At 40.5% G+C, this 23,202-nt stretch overlaps 1 protein-coding gene across 12 annotated transcripts in view; it reads right to left on the bottom strand.

The window, feature by feature from the left end:
* Positions 1-23,202, bottom strand: part of LOC140465920 (protein TANC2-like) — a 1,065,959-nt gene that overhangs the window by 757,709 nt on the left and 285,048 nt on the right. For all 12 annotated transcript variants that reach the window (XM_072561864.1, XM_072561863.1, XM_072561859.1 and 9 more), the window contains one exon: positions 3,328-3,433. In XM_072561864.1, coding sequence (XP_072417965.1) covers positions 3,328-3,394 — 67 coding nt within the window. In that variant the 5' untranslated portion in view covers positions 3,395-3,433. The remainder of the gene's footprint in view (positions 1-3,327; positions 3,434-23,202) is intronic.

The raw sequence follows: 23,202 nt of genomic DNA, 5'->3' as shown, positions 1-23,202 counted from the left end.
AACTCTTGGATAGGCCATGGATGATTGTAAAATGTAGGGTATGCAGGTTAGTTTGATCTTAGAGTAGGATAAAAGGTTGGCACAACATTGAGGGCCGAATGGCCTGTACTGTGCTGTACTATTCTGCGTTCTATCCATCACCTCATGCTCGCTCCTGTCTTCTTCCCTATCACAAAATCTTACCTTTATTCAGTTTTATTCTCTACAGATACAATTTAATTTGATGAGCATTTCTAGAATTTTCAGTATTTATGACTAATTTCCAGCACCCAAACCTTTTGGTTTTGGATTGTGGTGCATTGTCAGCAGCATCTGAACACAAAGCCAAGAACTGGAGTAACAAAAAAGGAATTCACATTGCAAATCTTAATTTTTAATGCAGTAACTGGCGCAGCTTTAGTTTTAAAGTTAAAGACTATTAATTGCGTACTTATGCAAACAACTCTATAATGTTGCTGGGCTTCAAAGATTTGCACTGTTTCCAATCCCTGGCTGAGATAACTTCTGCTTCTGCATAATTCTGAACTAAAGTTCTCTCCAATTTTAAAAGTTGTTCAAACAGAATTGAACTCTGAATTTTTGGTGTTGCTTTGGAGAAATCTGGCTTATCTCATGCTTGTTTCTTTCATCCTCCATCTCCTGTCTTTTAGATTTTACAAAAATAAAGCTCATTATCAACTTCTAATGACAGAGCAAATGTATGCAACCAACAGCTGAACTAACAATAGAGTCCCAGGTTCACTCCATAGACGACATTATAATACTTGGCTTATTTCAGCAAACGTAATCATTGGACTACTTCATTAAGCCTCTAACTGGATTCCAGGTTATCAAACAATTCCACATGTACTTGAAGCTATGCAGACATTGGCTGTGGGGCCTCAGATGAGTAATTTGCCTATATGATTGTCAATATTGCATGACATAAGTCGTCATTTATAGGAATGAGGAACAAATCAGTAAATATTCCAAAGCACTAAAATTGCTGCTATTCCAGTCATTATATACAAATCCCACATAAACTACCGGTTTATTTTTAAAATCAATACTATACCTCTTCTGAAAATAATACTTCAGAACATTATTTTAGTATTTAGTGAAGTAGCCTTTCTCAGCTAACAAAGAACCTAACAAATTCTTATTCAGTGAAATAATGACTCAGGATTTGTAGTCAGTTAATTTCCCTTATTTTTCATCTTGACAATTTCTGCACTGCAAATGGCTGGAATTGTTAGCTGAAAGCAGCATGGTGACAACTCAGAGGTAAGGAGGACTTTGGTAAATGCTGGAATGATCAGCCATATGATTTAAAGATTGATAAATAATCAGAAGTACAACAGAATAGGAAATGGCATGATTAATGTCAAATCAGGTACAGAAGGAGAAATAAAAACAAGGGAAAATGTGTTGGAAGAACAAAAAAGACAAAGAAAGAAGTTAATACTTTTAATTTTTAAAATTTCTAACAATCATTTATAACTGCAAAAATGGAACATCACAATTTTAATAGTTCCCTTTCTTGAACAGAGAGAATGAGTTGAATTCCAAGAGCATAAATATCAAAGTTAAGAAAGGCAACTAATATTAAGTAACAGCCCAAAATTTGTGCAGAGACGAGGTTAATTGGTAAATGTATAAATCCAGGAGGTTTTTTTGCACCTTGAGAAACTTTCACAAAGCTAACAGTGGTGTGACATGTTTTGTCCAGCAATTTATGGCAAATTGGGTTCTCTCTTCCTCACTACAAATTGTTGAATAATTTTACACATTAAACTTGATGCAATTTCAGAGGATTTTGTATCAATGTGTTGGATTAAAACAATGATAGCTAATGCTTACATACATATAAGCTCCAGTATCAGACACTAGCTGAACAGTAGCAAACTTCTCACATTGATTGCTTGATAGGGGCTGCATATAAGCACTTAATCAATCGCATCCTGGCCAACTTACAGTGAACTTAATTTGATCAATTGCTTTGTATATCCAATGTCACCATGCACACATACAAAACATCATTAATAAATTATTTAGCTATTGCATTTAGGAATGCTAGAAATAGTGTAATTCTACTGCCCCTCCAGTTTGTACCATTATTCAATGGGATCATGATCTTGAATGCCAACTCCACTGTCCAGCATAATACTCATATTCCTTGATTTTCATAAAAATCCAATGGTTATTCAAACTCAGCCTTGAATATATTCAACAACTGAGCATCTAATATACACTACACTATCAATAGCACACTGATCAAAGTAGCTTAGAGTCAGAGATGTACAGCACAGAAACAGACTCTTTAATCCAACTTGTCCATGTTGACCAGCCATCCTAAATTAATCTAGACCCATTTGCCAGTAGTTGGCCCATATCCCACTAAACCCTTCCTGTTCATAAACCCATCCAAATGCCATTGAAATGTTGCAATATACCAGCTTCCACCAGCTCATTCCACATACACATGAAAAAGTTGTCCCTTAGGTCCCTTTTAAATCTTTTCCCTCTCACCCTAAACCTACGCCCTCGAGCTCTGGACTTCCTTCAACCCAGGAAAAAGACCCATCTATTTACCCTATCCATGCCCTTCATGATTTTACAAACCTCTATAAGGTCATCCCTCAGCCTCCAACTCTCCAGGGAAAACAGCCCTAGCCTATTCAGCCTCTCCCTATAATTAAACCTTGGGAACATCCTTGTAAATCTTTTAGATTAGATTAGATTACTTACAGTGTGGAAACAGGCCCTTCGGCCCAACAAGTCCACACCGCCCCACCGAAGCGCAACCCACCCATACCCCTACATCTACCCCTTACCTAACATTACGGGCAATTTAGCATGGCCAATTCACCTGACCTGCACATCTTTGGACTGTGGGAGGAAACCGGAGCACCCGGAGGAAACCCACGCAGACACGGGGAGAACGTGCAAACTCCACACAGTCAGTCGCCTGAGGCGGGAATTGAACCCAGGTCTCTGGCGCTGTGAGGCAGCAGTGCTAACCACTGTGCCACCGTGCCGCCCAAGTTTCACAACCCTTCCAAGTTTCACAAAACACTTCCTATAGAAGGGAGACCAGAATTGCACACAATATTCTAAAAGTGCACCAATGTCCTGTCCAGCCACAACATAACCTCCCAATTGCTATACTGAATACTCTGACCAATAAAGGAAAGCATACTAAACCCTTCTTCACTATCCTATCCACCTGAGACTCCACTTTCAAGGAACAATGAACCTGCTTCTAGTTGAAGGCAAGTGAATGTAAAAACAGTCAGACACATTATACATATGAGTCAAAATGCAAAACATGAGAAACAAACCACCTACCACTTGACCGATTCTTGCGGTTCGACTTCCCACCGCTGAGGAGCATCTTTAGGCTGTTACGGAACATATCTTCACTCCCAGCGCTTGTCAGCGTCTACTCCAAATTCTATCAATAAAACAAATACATTTTATCAATGACACATATAAATGACAGTCTATTGCAATAAGGGATATGCATTCAAATACAGATTGCATATAAGCGGGCAAACCCAATGAAGTGGTCAAAAATGTTCAAGAATCAAAAAATATATTTCTATATTCTTTCAAAAAGAAGATTTGTACTTAAACAACTATTTGCATTCACAACCTCAAAACATTCCAAAGCACACTCTAAAGAAAATATATTTCTCTTTATCTAATCACAGATTTAGGCATCATTGGCTCAGTCAACATGCTATCCATTCATAATTAACCTTGAAGAGGTAATGGGAGGGTAGGCACACCCACAATGCTGTTGATAAAAAAAAGGATTTCAGGTTTTTGACTCAACAGTGAAGGAATAGCAAGTCAGGATGGTGTGCGTCTTTGAGGAGAATGGTCGTGGTGATGGTTTGCCATCTTTGTCCTTTTAGTTGGTAGAGGGTGAGGTTTGGAAGGTGCTGTTGAATTCTTGATGAGTTGCTGCAATGCAAGATAGTTGAAGTTGAAGGTGGTGGATGGATAACAAATCAAGCATTGCCCTGCACGGTGATAAACTTTGTGAATGTTGTTGGAGCTGCACTTATCCAAGCAAGTGGAAAGTATGCTATAACACGCCTGACTTCGGTCGTGCAAGTGGTGACTCAGGTGGCATGTTAGTCATTGCAAAATTCTGTGGTTTGCTCTTTTAACCACAGTATTTGTATGGTTGATCCACTTGTATGCAAATTGGTGCTTCTGGTGACTGTTAAATAGTCTGGCTCCTGAACAATTAGTATGCAATCTGACAATTAGTCAACCTTCTTTTCATTGAAATCAGGAACTTTCTTACAAAAGGAATAATTCATTGCCACAGAAGACTCTGGAGGCCAGATCATCGAGTATATTTAAGACCAAGATCTATAAGTTCTTGAGTATTGAGGGGATCAAGAGTTACAGGGAGAAAGCAGGAGAATGGTGTTGAGAAACTTATCAGCCATGTTTAAATGGTTGAACAAACTCAATGGGCTGGACAGCCTATTTTCTGCTCCAATGTCCTGAGGTCTTATGGCTGATTGTAATTGCTCCTGCTTTATTCCAGATGTTTCAACTAATTTAAGATTATAGTATAAGGCCACAAGTGCAATTGGGTATGCACAAATTATCACAATTTCATTTTTAAGTGGAAACATATACTTTGATATTACTTTACTGCCTTTGAGGGAAGCAGGAGTAAAGGTAGATAATCACATTGCAGCGGGAATTTCTCCCCATAACATCAAACATTAAATTTAAAGTCTTTTTCTGTTTTGATGTTGAAAATATTCTCAGATTTAGACAAAACATTTTAAGAAGAAAATAATGATATCAGACATGATTCAATTATTTAACTGACATGAATTCATGAAAGTAGATTAGCTATTAGGGAAATGTGCTGAAGTGATGTATCACGGCAATATATCAATTGCAGCTGAAAAAGATCTTTGCATCTCAATAGATTTATTGTATTTTTAGAGTTGAACCTCAACTGTGAATTAAATTATGCGGTGGTCTGTTAACAGTAGAACATCTGAATAATTTCCCACCTAAGTTAGAACTTTCAGGTTTTGTATTATCTTTATGATGTTATTGTTAATGAAGTAAGCTGTTTGGTATTACTTGTCACTGTAGATGGGCAGAGTAAGAAAGTCATTAAAGGGTGAGATGGGGAGGAAAGGAGGAAGGATAAAGACAGAAATAAGAGAGAAGAGAAAAGGAAAGACAGACGAAAAGTGAGAAATGGGAGAAAGAGAAGAAAAAAGAAAGAAAGAAGGGGATTGGGACGGGAGGGGGAAGAGAGAGAAAAAAAGGGATACACACACAAAAGTAAATAATATAACCAGCCAACAACATTCTTGATCCTGATCTCTGCCAGAAAAACAAGAATAGTTGGAAAGTAGATACCCAAGGTAGAAACACATTATGTAAAAGCTAGGATTATGTAGAAAAGTCAAACTTGAATTTAAAAAAACTCTATCTCACCATGGATGCTTTAAATCTGACTTTTGTCTAGCATTTCTCGTTTGTATATCTGATTCCAGCATCCAGAATTTTTTGCTTTTGCTAAAGAATGAGCCTAGCTTACCAACCAATCTTATGGATTTTTTTTCATCTTTTGCCAAAAACTCAATCCCCACAATGCACATGACCAAATCCTGAATAATAATCACTGCCCAGTGATTCAATTCTGGTATCCCTGCTATTGGAAAGACACTGAATCTTGAAAGAAAAGATTTATAAGCATGTTGCCAGGGTTGGAGGGTTTGAGCAATATGGAGAGGTTGAATAGGCTGGGGCTATTTTCCCTGAAGTGTCGGAGCAGCGACCTTATGAAGTTTATAAAAATGTTTAATAAGCTTTCCTTTATTGGTCAGTGCATTGAGTAAAAGAGTTAGCAGGTTATGTTGTGGCTGGACAGGACATTGGTTAGGCCATTTTTGGAATGTTGTGTGCAATTCTGGTCTCCCTCCTAAGGGAAGGATGCTGTGGAACTTGAAAGGGCTCAGAAAAGATTTACAAGGATGTTGCCAGGGTTGGAGGAATTGAGCTAGAGGAAGAGGCTGAATAGGCTGGGGCTGTTTCCCCTGGAGTGTCGGAAGCTGAGGGGTGACTTTGGAAAATCATAAGGGGCATGGATAGGGTAAATACACAATCTTTTCCCTGAGGTGGGGGAGTCCAGAACTAGAGGGCATAGGTTTAGGATGAGAGTGGAAACATTTAAAAGAGCCGTAAGGGGCAACCTTTTCCCACAAAGGGTGGTGAGTATGTGGAATGAGCTGCCAGAGGAAGTGGTGGAGACTGGTACAATTCAACAATTAAAAGGCATCTGGATGGATACATGAATGGAAAGGGTTTAAAGGGATGCGGGCTAAATGCTGGCAAATGGGACAAAATTAATTTAGGATATCTGGTGGCATGGATGAGTTGGACCAAAGGGTCTGTTTCTGTGCTGTACAAATCTAAATAACAAACTTATCACAAATATTGATAAATTGATACATAATACGCAGGTCACCAATGAAATGCTAAAACTGAGTTGCAGAATGCAACCCAGTCAAACTGCTGGCACATCAACAGGTGGTTTTCAACAGCACTTTACAATACGATAGAAAAGGAAATTAATTATTTAATATGAAAAAGTGTAGTTAAAATCAGACATGTTAAGCTTAACAACTAACATCTTAAACTCCTCAGTTAATGATCAACTGCAGAGGCATCTTAACCAGAATGAGTCTTCGCCCTAACCTAGTGCATTTTATTGGGTAAGCAAAAGTTAACTTCACCTTCACAAAAAAAAGCAAACGTTTGTTTAAGTATCTTAACTGCAAGTCAGAAACTGATTTATAACCATCTTGCATAATGAAATACAATGTCGATAATGATTTTCACATAAACAAAAACAAGTAACATTCAACAAGACACCCTAGCACTATTCTCATTTCTATGTTTTATGGAACATTTTCTTACTGACCTACATCTATAGGGCAAACTGCAGTCTCTTTCTTCTGTTACCAAAGACACAAAAGAGAAGAATTAGTCAAAATCAGCAGAATAGCAGGTGGAGTCAATTATTGTATTAAAAATTATATGGAAATATGGAAATTTCATTAATTGAATAATGTAATAGCTGTCAAGTATGTGCATTCAGGGCTCAGATATAGTCAAACATTCAAAAAATCCTGAGGTAGTGTCACGGTCTCTTAAATGAAGAGACCCCCAGAAAGTAGTTGGCTCAAGGAGGTCAAAAAAGCTTCCCTGCCTGTGAGAAAGTTATTTTAAAAATTTTAAAAACCATGGCCTCTTGTAACATTTGGCAACTATCTTCACCCAGAAGGCACTGAATACTGTCAAGGATATAAGGTCTAGCTAACATCCCAGTTGTAGTACTGCAGTCTGATCCTGCAGAACTGGCATCTTGTCATCAATATAAAAAACTGCACGTGTGTCCTGTCCACGAAAAGCAGGATAAATCCAATTGCCCAATCAGTCCACACTCAAAGTTTTGAAAGCTGTTCTCAACAATGCTATCAAGCAAAACCTAGACTCAACAATAAGTTGCTCATCAACACTCAGCATGGGTTCTGTAGTAGCCACTCAATCGCTAACTTCATCAAACTCCAGGTTCAAAAATGTTAAGAGCTGAATTCCAGAGATGAGGTGTCTTTGGCATCAAGGAACGACTGTGGTAGTAAGCAGCCTTCGTTAAACTGAAGTCAATGGGAATCAGGAAGGGGGATGAAGAGAACTCTTCAAAGGTTGCTGTCATATCTAGTACAAAGGTAAATGGTTTGAAGATAATGATGTTGAAGACCAATAAGTTAGTCCCACAAATCCTCAAGGTAGCATCCTAGATCTGGCCATCTTCTACTTCAAATGGTGACCTTTCCACCATCTTAAGGTGAGAACTAAGGAGTGTTCAGTTCCATTTGCAACTCATCAAACAATGAAGCAGCCTTTGACTGCATGCACCAAGAAGTGGAGATCATTCAAGCTTAGGTTGACTGGCTTCAAGTTACATTTGTATCACACAAATGTCCAGCACATTTAAGAGCATTACCATCACTGTACAACATATTAAAGTTTTAGGGATCACCCAGAATCTAAACTGGACCAAGCATGTAAACATTGCACCAGTAAGAGCAAGCCAGAGATTGGTAATTCGACAGCAGCTATCCTGACTTGTATATTCTTAAAGTCTATCCATTATCTTGGCGCAAGTCAGGAGCATAACAGTGTACTCTCCATGTGCCAGGATAATTGTAGCTCCAACAACTCAAGGAGGTCATTCTACCCAGGACAAAGCATCCTGTTTGAGTGGCACCCCATTCACCACTTTGTGCGCATGTGTGCCGGGAAGGGGTGGGGGGTGGGGGGGGGGGGGGGGGAGCTGATTTTACATCAGAAATTATTGAAATTATTTGGCCAGAGTAAACTGGGAGAAGATACTTTTAAGTTAATGCGTGTCCGAGCAGTGGGACCCATTCAAGGAACAGGGAGAGTACAGGGAAAAGGTATTCCAATGAAAGGTACAATTGAGAAGATGAACAGAGAGGGAAGAGATTCCAAGTGATCTGACAGGCTTAAAAGTAGATAAAACCACTCGGTTTTAAGCATAACAGAATTTATTTAATCCCTATAATTGAAACACGAACAAAGAAAACAGAATTGAGAACAACAACTATTGGTCAACTGACACAATACCACTACTTGACTAAGGAGCTGTTCCAATTCTCTTGACATCACATAAGCACACCTCTTGGCAAAAGGTAAATTCAAACACAAGTTCTTACAAATAGGAGAGACTTCAAAAGAGCGTAGCCAGATAGGAACCATCTGCTGAAGCTTGGAACTTTTCCCTGGATTGAAGCAGCTTCTCTGCTACAACTAAAAGCGATATTAAAAAAAACTAGAAAAGACCTGAACCAGGAGAACTAACCATTCCCCTGCCATTGTTAAACTAGCCTCATTCACAGACATTTCAGTATCTCTGCCTTTATGACCTCTTTTGAAAATAACTAAGGACAAAATATCCTTGAAGGGACAGCATCATTGCAGGAGACAAACATCCAGGGTCGGAGAAAGTATATCCCAAGCAGTTGAGTGAGCCAAGGCTGGCAATTCCTCTCTAGCTACAGGAGAGGTGCCAAAGGATGGCTAATAAGGTATCATCATTCAAGAAAGGAAGAAAGGGTAAACCATTAAACTAGAGGTCAGTGAGTCTAACCTTAGTGGGAGGGAAGCAATATAGAAGGACAGAATTAATCTTCCTGTGGAGAGTTAACAGGGAGTAATCAAGAGCAATCAGTATAGTCTTGTTAAGGTGAGGTCATGTCTAATCAACTTGATTGAATTTTCTTGATGAGGTCACCAGATGTGCAGGTGAGGACAATGCACTTGACATAAACCTTGCTGAAGTTCCAATAGGTCACAATAAGATGATTTTGATAAAGCCTTATGTGGCAGACTGATAGCAAAGTTACAAGTCCATTGAGGTATCCAAGGAAATTTGGCTAATTGGATCCAGAATTGGCTGAGTGGCAGAAAGCAGAGGATGATGGTCCAGGAGTGATTTTTTTTTCTGACTGGATGCCTTCATCAAGTGGGATTCCACAAGGATCAGTACTGGGGCCCTTGCTATTTGTGATACATACAAATTATGGACTTATAAACTGCATAAATACTATGTACGAGAGTTGATCAGTAAATTCACAGATGATACAAAAGTCAATGAGCAAATAGGAGGAAAGCCTTAGATTATAGGAGGGCACAGACCGGCTATTAAGTGGCAAACAGAATTAAACCTGAAAAAATGTGAGGTGATGTACTTAGGCAGAACAAACCAGGGAACGGAATGCTGATAAATGGTAGAATCCTAGGAAACACAGATGATCAGAGAGACCTTGGTGTGTATGTCCATCAGTCCATTAAATTAGCAGGACAGGGAGAAAAAGTGGTTAAGAAGGCATTTGAGATATTTGTCTTTATGAGCAGAGGCATATTTTCAGACAAGGGAGGTTCTGCTGGAACTGTATAAAGTGTTGGTTAGGCTACAGCGAGATTATTGTATGCAATTCTGGAATCCACATTATAGAAGGGATGTGATTACATTGAAGATGCTGCAGAGAAGATTTAGCAGGGTGTTACCTAGAATGTAAAGTTTTAGATGTGAGAAGAGATTGGAAACAGAGTGGAGATGTTTGCCTTGGAGTAGAGGAGTCTGAGGAGACACATGATTGGCTGTATAAAATTAGAAGTGATATGGACAAGAGTAAGCTTTTTTTCCTCAAAGGGATCAATGATTTAAGGCATAAACATAAGCTTAAGGGGCATGAGGTTTAAAGGAGATGTGACAAAAACTGTTTTCATCTAGAGGGTGGTGAGAATTTGGAATTCAATGCCTATATGGGTGGGTGGTTAGAGGCAGAAACCCTCATAACATTTAAGAAAATATTTAGAAGAGCACCTATGATGTCAAAGTATACAAGTGCTTGCAAATAGGATTAGAATAGTTAGGTGCTTATTATGGATCAGCACAATCTCAGTGAACCGAAAGGCCTTTTTCTGAGCTGTAAATCTCCCTGGCTCTATTAACATTTACAGGTCCTATATAATTTCAGTAACTTTTATTCCCAAAATACCAAAGCATGTAACAAAGTTCTGATGTCACTTTGTTTAGAGTCTCAAAATTATTTTCCAACAATCACAAAACTATTGCGAGGCAATCAGCCCATATCAAAAAAATGAAGAAATGGTGAGAGGAAATCTCACTCAAAAAGATATTATTTCTGATATTGAGAAATATCCTATTCCTTCAAACCATATTTACCATGGCCAATCCATCTAACTTGCACATTTTCAGACTGTGGGAAGAAACCAGAGCACCCAGACACTGGTGAGAATGTGCAAACACCCACACAGACAGTTGCCCAGGGCTGGAATCGAACCTGGTGTCTGGTGCTGAGGCAGCAGTGCTAACCACTGTGGCACCATGCCATCCTAACACTGCGCAACAAAAACTTTACTGTAAGTGCATTCAGGGCAATTTAAGCAATGGCTAATTTAGCTTGTTATTACATCAGAAACAGCAATAAATGACAATTCAAAATCATCAAAATGGCAGAATGCTGAAGTGTTCTGAATAGTCTGCACAAAGTCTGTTTACGCAACCCTTCCATGGGTTTTCCCCTGAACCTTTTCTGGTCCACCTTCCATCTGAAGATGCCAGCTGCTTTGATGAAGATGGCCACCTACAAAGGTAGCCTGATGAGGACTACTCTATGACCTCGAGCAAATGTTGATATACCTAATTTTTAGGGACTAGCCGTTTATGCTGTGTTAATCTTCCGTTCGAGTTCTTCCAACGAATGGACATGAGTCAGCTGCTCATGATGTCAGGATAACTGCTCTCCAAATAACTACATTCATATGATCCTTCATTCTTATTTGGAAACAAATAATTATTAATTTCCTAAAAACACTGTATAGGTAAAAGAGTGTGTGTATGGTGCCACAGAGTGCTTTGACATCAGCTTATGGAGCATTAGAACCTTGGTGATCTTTATTGTCACCTTACTTTTATCTTGTTTATTAGAATTTACTTACACTTCAGAAATGCAATAATTGCTGTACACAAGTTAAGTGAGATTTCATGTTATACAGGATACACTAGATACATACAGTTTTAAAATGACACCAATTTCCAACAACTCTGCAGTCACTGCTGCACAGTGGGCAAATCTGAAAGGCTGGATAGTTGGGCTGATTGAAGGTTTGTCCTCATCCCTCTGAGTTCTCAAATATAACCCTGTACATTGGTAATGAAGCATCTTGATATCTTTGGTGTCTTCTTGAAGGAGCATTCTCCATTCTGGTAGGTCACAAGCCAGGGTTTGCATGAGGGCATGATTTCAGGGGTCAAAATAATCACCTCAGTCCGGCCAACATCCCACCCATTTTGATTGGACCGAGGTTAAAATTTGGAGTTCAGGGGCTCCTTCTTCGTTCTCAGTAACAAATTTATTATTACTACTCCAAGTTTCAGTTCTTGGAGAAAAACTGAGAAGCAGACTATTGGTCCTTCCAAAATGATTAGGCTACTTTATGACCTCAAAACAAGTAAACATTATGGAGCAAATGATTTTTCTACATTTGGACATCTTGGTATCTAAGGATTCACGAGTGGTGCTGAACATCGTGCAATCATCGGTGAATACCCCCACTGCTGACCTTATGATAGAGGGACGATCAATGATGGAGCAGCAGATGATGGTTAGGCCTCGGGCAATACTCTGAGGAATTCCTGCAGAGATGTCCTGCAGCTGAGATGACTGACATCCAAGAACTGCAACCAGTCTCCTTTTACCAGCATGACTCTAAGCAGTGGTTTTCCCTGATTCCCATGGACTGGAGAAACATCTCTGTTTGAATGAGGTTAGCCTTACCATATCTGCTGGCTTGCTTCTTCACAAATGGGCACCTAAAACAACTTACTTTAAAAAGGCCTATCCCACTGTAACTGAAATGTATTCTGATCTTGTCAGATAAATATTTCTCAAAACTTCTGACTACTAGCTTAGCTTTCCAGCTTAGGTTCCATCAGGGAAAACGTTTTATCTGTAGATCCATTCATGTGATACAGCAGGGTAACCTCTTTTTGCAACCTTAGAACATCACCAAAATTCTTTCCAGTTCTTTATGTTTGCAGTTCAGCCTCTCTTACTGCCTATTACTTCTATTACACTGGCAGGTATGAACACATCCTTTCAAAAGGAACTTCTGTCGCTGTCCTTTTGCAGATGAGGCGCTAAACATTTCTTGCTTCCCTGTCACCTTGTCAGGCTACCCACTTATGTGATCTTTCCCTCCTCTGAGACACATCTCCTAAAATATTTTTGAAACTGCCCAATCCAGAGCTCTGTAGTTTGTAATTTGGCTGACCCATCTGTACATTGTGTAACGGTACATCAATTAATGCATGATTTCTCTCACATCAACCACTGCTGAATGTACTTTCTGCAGCAGTATATAACCACTCTAAAGTATTCATATATACTCCTAAAATTGTCATTTGAAAATTGTCTTGTTAGCATCAAAGGATCACTCCAATACATTTTTTCATTAAGAAATTTCTGATTGTTCAGACTTTTTATTTACTTTCCTTGTTATTTATGCAATACGTGGTTTTCAGACATCTTTCTCAAGCCATATCACCTGGAACTCTCACTGAAAACACCAATTAAGTATTCTCCATGCATTTCTGGGGTTCATTCATTTTCAAATGCCTTCTCAATCTCAGCTTTTGTTTTGATCCACAAATCAAAAACAGTTGAACATATCTTTGAACATCTTTCAGCATGGGTGCCTACAACTAGGATGCCAGCAATTTTAGAAAATCTGGATCAAGGAGTTCTCTATTTCTTTCTGCAAAATCTTCAACTTGGGACACGCATGGAAATAACTGAAATTAAGTCTTTTTCCCAAAACATTAAATCAGGGAAACAGTCTAAGAGAATTTTAGTCTAAACCCAAAGCCATCAAAACTAAAAGTCCATCCATATGTGAGATTGCCAAACAATCTAATAAATTGATCATACGCATGGATTTGGGAATTTCTAGATTAAATCTTTGCAGTCTTTGGTATAATTTATCAAGATCTATGATGTAGTTTTCCACATACAAGCTGCCTGTCTGTTCAAACTTATCAAAGACTGGCCATCCCATATAAGCTTCTGATAAATGATCTTTTTTGCAAATTTTGCCCATAAATTGCAATTTAATCAGGCAGCATCCGAGAAGCAGGAAAATTGACGTTTTAGGCAAAAGTCGTTCAACAGCCCTTCATCAAGTCACTCCTCATTCCTAATAAAGGGCTTTTGCCTGAAACATCGATTCTCTTGTTCCTCGGATGCTGCCTAACCTATTGTGCTTTTCCAGCACCACACTCTCTAATCTACAGCATCTGCAGTCCTCCCATCCCACTTCAGTATCCAAGTCACTTACATCAAGTTGTGAAAACACTTTACTTCTAATCTTATTTTAACCTGGCAAAAACAAAGCCATATCATGCATCTTTGTTCTAGAAATAATCCAAGTCATGTTTCCAACCCTTTCTTCCATTGACAGTATGGCTCAAATTCTAAAAAACTGGTGGGCAATCATATATACAGAAAACGCTTTCAGAAGAAATACTTTCATCAGAAAGATAATGCTCATTTATCCCCGAACAAGGGTTACTGGACCCGAAACGTTAACTCTAATTTTTCTCCTCAGATGCTACCAGAGTACTGAATTCTTCCAGGAATTTCTGTTTTTGTTTCTCAATTCCAGCATCCACAGTTCTTTCAGTTTTTCATTTATCTATCTCGCCACCTGAAGACACTGAAGTTAATCCTCTGCTACCATGTTACATTGTTAGTCACCAATTTGCCAAAGCAGGAAACTAACAATCAGTCTGTGTTTCTTGGCTTATCCTAGTTCAATTCAAACTCCAGTTGCTTGTTCCCTGCTTAACCAACCTCCCTTATTGAGGAAAACTAGGCATTAAATAGAAGCTACTCTTACCTACAAAAGCATGTCCTGGTTAATTTTAATAGGAACTATCATTTACAGCATTGTCTCAAAACATCAGTAAAACTTTTAAAATTCCAAAAGGTCAATGAATACTTGCCTCTGAAGTAAATCCATTTCTGGAACAAGTGTCACAATATTTTTCAAAAGTAAAAAAATCTTTTTACTCCGTGAGAAGCACGGCTGATGTTTCTAGCAATTAAAAGAAATAGTTCCTGAAGCAGAAACATGAAAATCAATAAAAGAAGCCTCATGTATGTCCCAAGATTAACAATCACCTTCATGGCTGCATTACCCATATATCTAAAGGTAAAGGTAAACTGAAGTGTGATGGTTGCAAGATATATCTCAAAACACTGTTCAAATCCTGTCTGATAAACAATTGTAAGCAGTCAATACACACTCATACCTAAACAGGCTTATTTTCATATGGTGTTCCTTGTTCTATCTGAAACATCTTCATTGAGTGCAACTTCCATTTGCGATTGGATAGAGAAAAAGGAAGCTGTATTTAAGGTAGAGTAGAGTAAATACAAATTTGTAATTGGATCAGGTTCTCTTAGAAGCAAAGACAGTGTATGAAAAGAAAGCTGAAATCAATGTTGGGAACATGTCTTTTGGAGTAGTAGTGAATTGGGGAAGAAATGGAGGGAATTAAAAAAAATTAGATACAAATGTCGTACAGAATCCTTAATATTGCTGCTATCTGTTGACAACAACTAGAAAGTGCAGTTACAGATCCCTTCAGAAAAGCATCAAGTTCAGCTCCGATACATCATATAATCAAATAGCTTGATGATATGTGCTTTAGGCTTATAAATGAAGAAAACAAGATCAATGAAGCACTGCGGCATGACAAAACCCATTAAATTTTACCCAAGGAGTTGTTACCCTTCAGAAAAGAGAAGCATTAGAAGAAAACATCAAGAGGAATGAATGAAAATGAACTACTGGAATGTTTCGTTGCATGTGCATTTATGAATTTACCTGCTGTGCTGAGATTCTTTCACAGAAATGAGCTTTTCATCACTTGTAAATATTACACTATGACCTTCAGTAACGTGTTTTTTGTGAAGATTTGGAGCTCAGGTTGTAAGCTTGCTCGTTGAACTGGAAGATTTGTTCTCAGATGTTTTGTCACCATGCTAGGTAACATCATCAGTGAGATGACTCCGACACCTTGGCATCGTGGTCGGCCACAAACCTACCAACACACTGAAACAGCTCTTGATGAATCTAAAGGATCCTATAGCAACGACCAGCGGAACAAATATCATATACAAAATACCCTGCAAGGACAGCAACAAACATTACATCAGACAGACTGGCTACCAGGATACACGAGCACCAAATAGCCACCAAAAGACATGACCAACTATCACTAGTATCCTTACACACAGACATCGAGGGACACCAGTTTGACTGGGGCAATAAATCCATCCTGGGACAAGTGAAACAGAGACACGCACAGGAATTCCTAGAGGCCTGGCATTCAAATCAGAATTACATGAACAAACATGTCGATTTGGACTCCATTTTCCGACCGGTCGACAAGGTTCCCCATGGGAGACTGATTAGCAAGGTTAGATCTTACAGAATACAGGGAGAACTAGCCATCTGGGATACAGAACTGGCTCAAAAGGTAGAAGACAGAGGGTGGTGGTGGAGGGTTGTTTTTCACACTGGAGGCCTGTGACCGGTGGAGTGCCACAAGGATCGGTGCTGGGTACTTTTTGTCATTTACATAAATGATTTGGATGCAAGCATAAGAGATACAGTTAGTAAGTTTGCAGATGACACCAAAATTGGAGGTGTAGTGGACAGCAAAGAAGGTTACCTCAGATTACAACAGAGTCTGGACCAGATGGGCCAATCGGCTGAGAAGTGGCAGATGGAGTTTAATTCAGATAAATGCGAGGTGCTGCATTTTGGAAAAGCAAATCTTAGCAGGACTTCTAAACTTAATGGTAAGGTCCTAGGGAGCATTGCTGAACAAAGAGACTTTGGAGTGCAGGTTCATAGCTCCTTGAAAGTGGAATCGCAGGTAGATAGGATAGTGAAGACGACGTTTGGTATGCTTTCCTTTATTGGTCAGAGTATTGAGTACAGGATTTGGGAGGTCATGTTGCAGCTGTACAGGATATTGGTTCGGCCACTGTTGGAATATTGCGTGCAATTCTGGTCTCCACCCTATCAGAAAGATGTTGTGAAACTTGAAAGGGTTCAGAAAAGATTTACAAGGATGTTGCCAGGGTTGGAGGATTTGTGCTATAGAGAGAGGCTGAACAGGCTGGGGCTTTTTTCCCTGGAATATCAGAGGCTAAGGGGTGACCTTGTAGAGGTTTACAAAATTATGAGGGGCATGGATAGGGTAAATAGGCAAAGTCTTTTCCCTAGGGTCAGGGAGTCCAGAACTAGAGGGTATAGAGGGGAAGATATAAAAGAGACCTACGGGGCAACTTTTTCACACAGAGGGTGATACGTGTATGGAATGAGCTGCCACAGGAAGTGGTGGAGACTGGTACAATTGCAACACTTAAAAGGCATTTGGATGGGTATATGAATAGGAAGGGTTTGGAGGGATATGGGCGGGGCACTGGCAGGTGGGACTAGAGATTGGGTTGGGATATCTGGTCGGCATGTATGGGTTGGACCAAAGGGATGGTTTCCTTGCTGTACATCTCTATGACTCTCCGAAAAAGAATTGGAAGTTAAATCACCCACCCCACAGACCAAGACACACAAATAGAAAGCAGGACTGTACACCAGCACTTCAAATGGAGGCTCACTGATCATGTTACCTGAAAACAAATCTTCCAGCTCAGCAAGCAAACTTACAACCTGATCTTCAGTGACATCCAAACATATTTCAATAAATGTGAGTGTCACATCTTGTGCTCAGAAAGCAGAAAGTTGTACACTTTGTACTGAAAATTTAAAATACTTCAATCTCTCTCTGCTACCTCCACCACCTTCCTCCGCACCACAAACACATATGCACATGGTGGTGCATGGTACTAAAGTTGATGCAATTACCACCTACAACTCTAAATGAAAAGGTGCAATATGCCTTCATTACAGTGTCAACAATAACAGTCAGTGATATATATTTATTGAATGCATTAAAATTCAATGAAGAAATCAATACAATTACGTATAACCTGCTACAACTTGATACAACAGAATTTATATCTGGCAGCTTTCAAAAATAGAAAGTTGAATCATTTTCAAAAAAACTACACTTACTTGACTTCACTGACTTGGTCATCCTCATTTAAACGACCCCAACAGCCTCATTCACTCAATAGCTGCAATCTTCTCTTCCTTAGCAATTTCTTAATTTTCAATTTCATTCATTCATTGGTGGTCCCTCACAGATGCTCCCCTCCACTCTCAGGGGGAGTCCACAGGTGTATAAGAATGATACATTTTAGGATAAGTTTTAGCTTTCTTGAAACTGATATAGGGCTTTTCCAGCAACACATTTTCAGCTCTAATCTCCAGCATCTGCAGTCCTCACTTTCTCCTTGAAACTGATATAACTGATATGTTAAACAAAATGGTGTCAGGCCAGGGTGTGGTTAGCTTAAATATGGTAAAAACAATGACTGCAGATGCTGGAAACCAGATTCTGGATTAGTGGTGCTGGAAGAGCACAGCAGTTCAGGCAGCATCCAAGGAGCTTCGAAATCGACGTTTCGGGCAAAGACCTAGCTTAAACATGGCCAAGTGTAAGCAAAGAAAATAAAGAAACAAAGAACAGTAAGATAACAAGTGCACGTGACTAAAGGCTTGTCCCAACATATCCCAGCAGTAGCCCTGCCCCAACATGTCCCGGCAGTAACTGAATGGGGAGGCAGTTGCACACGAAACTGCAGCAAAGGCCTCTTTTGTTAAAACAGGGATAAAAAGCCTTGGTTTGTGTAAGCACATGGGAGAGCGCTTGCAGCACTGCCTAGTGTGTATGCACACACTCGGGATTGCTGGGCTCCCCCACCACGTGGTGAGAAGCAATCAATAAAGGATCTTTAATACTTTAATATACGTTTCTTGTTGTCTCGTTACTAGTAGGAAAGCCAAGTAAATCTTAACATTTGGGGGTTCGTCCAGGATCCCATGTGGGAACCATTCCTTGAAGTAGAGTAAGCGACTGTAATGAACCCAGGACTCAGCAGGAGTAAAGAGTGCATGACCAAATCCCTTGCGTTCAGGCTCCAGTAAACGACTCCTGGGAACACGGTAGTCCCTCGCTCGAGGTTGATCTGTTTCCCAATCGGTATCCACTAGAGAACAGGGTAAAGGAAGGACTGGATTTAAAGGTAGGAAAACATTTTGGTGTTAATTTACAGGAATATGGTGGTCCCTTAGGAATTTGTTGTGGGCGGATGACTTGTTTAGAAAGTCAAGTCAGAGACAGAGATTTCTTGAGGGTCAGTTGTGGGTGGACAACTAACCCAGCCAAAGAAAGAAGTCTCAATATAGGATTACACAAGGACGACAGAAGAATTAGGAAAATCTAAAAAACTAATCTGATCGGAGGACATACTCTGAAACAAGCTCTGATTGACAATTGAAGCTGTGTAAATTCTTCATTGGGATTTAGACGTAAATTCATTTTACATTTTAAAAGATGGGACAACGACTCGACAAGAGTCAGGGGATTCTGCAGTACAGTACATGTACGAACAGAATTTGGAAAAGGGAAAAGAGTATAGAGTATTGAGTGCACAGTTGACTAAATACCTGGGCACTGATAAGTGGCCAGAGGGGGATACCTGGAATATAGCGGCAATCAAAGAGGCGGAAAGGAAAATATGGGATAAAAAGGAAAGTGATAAATGGAAGGGATTGATTAGGGAATGGAAACAGGAGGCCAAGAGAAGCCAGGACGAAATGAAAATTAAGAGTTGGCAAGATAATGCATGTAAGAGAGGGATTGGGTTATGTACGACGACGGGGGAGTAAGAAATGGGAAGGTTTGAAAGCAGAATGCGATTGGCATGACAAACAAACTGAATTAAAACCAGATCTGAATTAAAACCTGAGAGTGCTCTCCAACTGGCTGTAACTCAAAAGGATAAGGGTAAAGGCTTAAAATGTCCAGATGATCTGTCGGGTACAGCTGCACTGTTTTTAAATTCTGACTATGAGGATTCCGTTAAGGGTGGATCCTGAGGAAGTCTGATATCTCCCGGGGAAATAGACGGGCGATGAGTTCGTCCAGCAAGGATGGCACCTCCTTATTAGCCCAGCACTTATCACAACTTTCCAACACTGCAGACTTGCCCGATAGTGAGAAAGTAAAGAGCTTACAGGGGGACGCCCCTGCGGTCAAAAAACACATGTGGCAATGTGTGAGGTGTACCATTGACAGTGCAAGAGGTCTTTGACTAACCCCAAACAGTGAAGTCTGTGTACCTGATTCCTACATCCCAACCCTGCTTAATTAGGTCTGCTCGTTAACTCATGCAGGTAAGGGGGAATGGTAAAATCATATAACACAACCTGGTGGCACCCGAAAATGAATGAGGAAACTAGTGAAATTGTGGCATCTTGCCATGTCTGTGCCAAGCTCAACTCAGGAAAATCAGTGCCAGTCCAGGAGGGAAAACGCCGCTTCCGCAGCAGCCTTTTCAATGTATTCAGCTTGATTTCATAGATCTACCACGTTTGTACTGTTACAAATACTGTTGGGTTATTATTGATGTTTTTGGCCATTGGATCGAAGCACAGCCCACGAGATTGCAGAAACCACCGTTGTGATCCTGCTACGGGACATCATTCCAAGATTCGGTCTTCCTGAAATCATCAGTTCTGATATGGCCCCCATTTTGTGGCAAAGATAAATAAGGAACTGAGAGAGCATTTTAATATCAGACAGCAGTTCAACATACAATGAATGAAAAACTGATAACATATGCTTAATTTCTAACAAAATCTCTTTTAGCTCTACATTCCCAGGTTCAGGAGGCCCAGAAGGGTAACGACGGATTGGAGGAAGTGCCTGCCTTCACCCTAGGAAACCAGGTCCTAATACAGAACTGGGGACGGAAGAAGTTACAGCCATGGCGGAAAGGACCATCCCAAGTTCTGCTCACTTCTCCCACTGCTGTGAAGGTCGAAGGACTGTCCAACTGGATTCATCTATCAGATTGCAAAAGAGCTGTGGGTACATTCCCATCACCTCAGACAACCAGGAGAACTATGACCACCATTTTTTCTAACATCTTTTGTTGTGGGCCTGCGGGATAATTTATTCTGGTGCACTCATCTTAAAACTCACGGGAAGGGAAAGGTAGTATGTTATCCCCTACCATTTTCAACTGCATCAATGTTAGTTGCTACCCCCATTTGGTCACTAACCAGGGGCCAGTTCCGCACCCTCCTTAAAGGTTCCAACAGTACCACAGATAAGTGTCAGGAGGATGTGTGGAAGACCACCCTGGTTGGGAAATTCCCATGTTGGAGTCTGATATCTTCAGAGATACCTGAGAAAGTGAGTAACCTAACTTGTCATAGAGGAAATGAGGTCTTCAGGGAGTTAGTACATACGCCAAGATCCCGAGTGAAGTGGAGAAACCGAGCAAACAGGCATCCCAATCCCACTTGTCAATACCACAATGACACTAGTTACCCGATGTGCCACGATGGAAAGGGATGGATGTGTGGAACAGTAATTGTACCCCACAACATCTAGTGTGCTGAAGCACTGCCTCCAACACCACTGCGACTTAAGTAGCAATTATATCATCGTTCCTGTATCAAATCCCAGTGCGTAGATCTCACTCGAGGCACTCAAGACAGTGTGTGGCGATGGAAATGGGACTCATGTCCAGGTCAGGAACTGGTTTTTCCTTGTAAAAAATCATAATCCCAATGACCTACAGATGATTGGCTCGATGTGGGTTATTCTAGGGAGAAATTGCCTAGAAATTCCACTTGTTACCAATTGACAAGTGGATATGTGTTCATGTTCAATGGTACCTATGCTACCACTGTTCGGAAGCTCCCTACCCAACTTGCCATTGGTACCGTCGGTCCGGTAACCATCCCCTGGAAAATAGGAAAATCCCTCAGACTTTATCCCGATCGGTTTCTGAGGAATTCTATGTGCAGTGGAAGAATCCTAAGACCCCTGGATTCTCCATGGGTACAGTTTCCTAGGTACCCTCAGTCTTGGGGGGTCAGCAAGAGTGATAGCCACCAAGAACCAAAACTTTCTAATCTGTGGCCTCACCATCCTAGGAAATGCCACCGCCAAGGATCTCGATAGCATGAATAAGGAACTCAGAATTGTGACCCTTTGCCTCAGAACCATTATGCCCTAGATTACCTGTTGGCTAAGGAGGGTGGCATTTGTAAGGTGATTAGTAATATGTGCATTACTAATATCACCGACTCCTATTACAATGTGACCTGAGAAATAGAGACCATAAAAACCGACATGGAAGGAATGCAGGAGGTCTCCTCTGTGGGATGGTGGCCTTTTAAATTTACTGGGGAATTTCTGGGGCATGATCAGTCATTATGCCTCTACTTTTCTGTTGCTTATAGGGGTTATATTTCTGCTTAAATGTTCGCATGGTATTTTTTCCAGCTGATAACCTTTCTGATACGTGATTATGGAATAATCAAAAGGGAGAATAAAAGAATGGTACATTTTAGGATACATTTTAGCTTGCTTGAAACTGAAATAACTAAAATGGTGACAGGGCAGAGTGTGGTTAGCTTGGACATGGCCAAGTGTAAACAAAGAAAATAAAGAAACAAAGAACAGTAAGATAACAAGTGCACATGACCAGAGGCTTGTCCCAACATGCCCCAGCAGTAGTCGTGCCCCAACATGTCCCAGAAGTAACTGAATTGGGGGCAGTTGCACACGAAACTGCAGGAAACTTCTCTTTTTAAAACAAAAGGTATTAAAAAGCCTTCATTTGCAGCACTGCCTAGAGTGTAAGCCCATACTCAGGATTGCTGGGCTCCCCCCCCCCCCCCCCCCCCCCCGGTGGGAAGCAATCAATAAAGGATCTTTAGATTAGATTAGATTACTTACAGTGTGGAAACAGGCCCGTCAGCCCAACAAGTCCACACCGCACACACCGAAGCGCAACCCACCCATACCCCTACATCTACACCTTACCTAACACTACGGGCAATTTAGCATGGCCAATTCACCTGACCTGCACATCTTTGGAGTGTGGGAGGAAACCGGAGCACCCGGAGGAAACCCACGCAGACACAGGGAGAACGTGCAAACTCCACACAGAGGAGCCTGAGGCGGGAATTGAACCCGGATCTCTGGCGCTGTGAGGCAGCAGTGCTAACCACTGTGCCACCGTGCCGCCCACAAATACTTCAATATATTTTTCTTGTTCTCTCATTATTGGTAGGAAAGCCAAGCGAGCTCTAACAGGTGGCTACTGTAGGTTGTGTTAAACTTAAGGCAGAAGGTGGTCGCAGGAAGGGGTAGGTGGGATGTTTGTGTGGCAGCATGCTCCTTTCGCTGTATTCAAAGAATCAAGAAAATTACAGCACAGGAACAGGCTCTTCGGCTCTCCAAGCCTGCACCAATACAGATCCTCTATCATCTAGCTCCCAAATTTTCTCGACAGCAATTCTCGAGGTTCTCAACAACATACCCCAAGAGGAGGG

The sequence above is a fragment of the Chiloscyllium punctatum genome, chromosome 42 (assembly GCF_047496795.1).
Source record: "Chiloscyllium punctatum isolate Juve2018m chromosome 42, sChiPun1.3, whole genome shotgun sequence".
In the NCBI taxonomy this organism is placed as follows: Eukaryota; Metazoa; Chordata; class Chondrichthyes; order Orectolobiformes; family Hemiscylliidae; genus Chiloscyllium; species Chiloscyllium punctatum.
The sequence above is the reverse complement of the archived record's forward strand: the minus strand, read 5'-3'. Positions and strand labels throughout refer to the sequence as shown.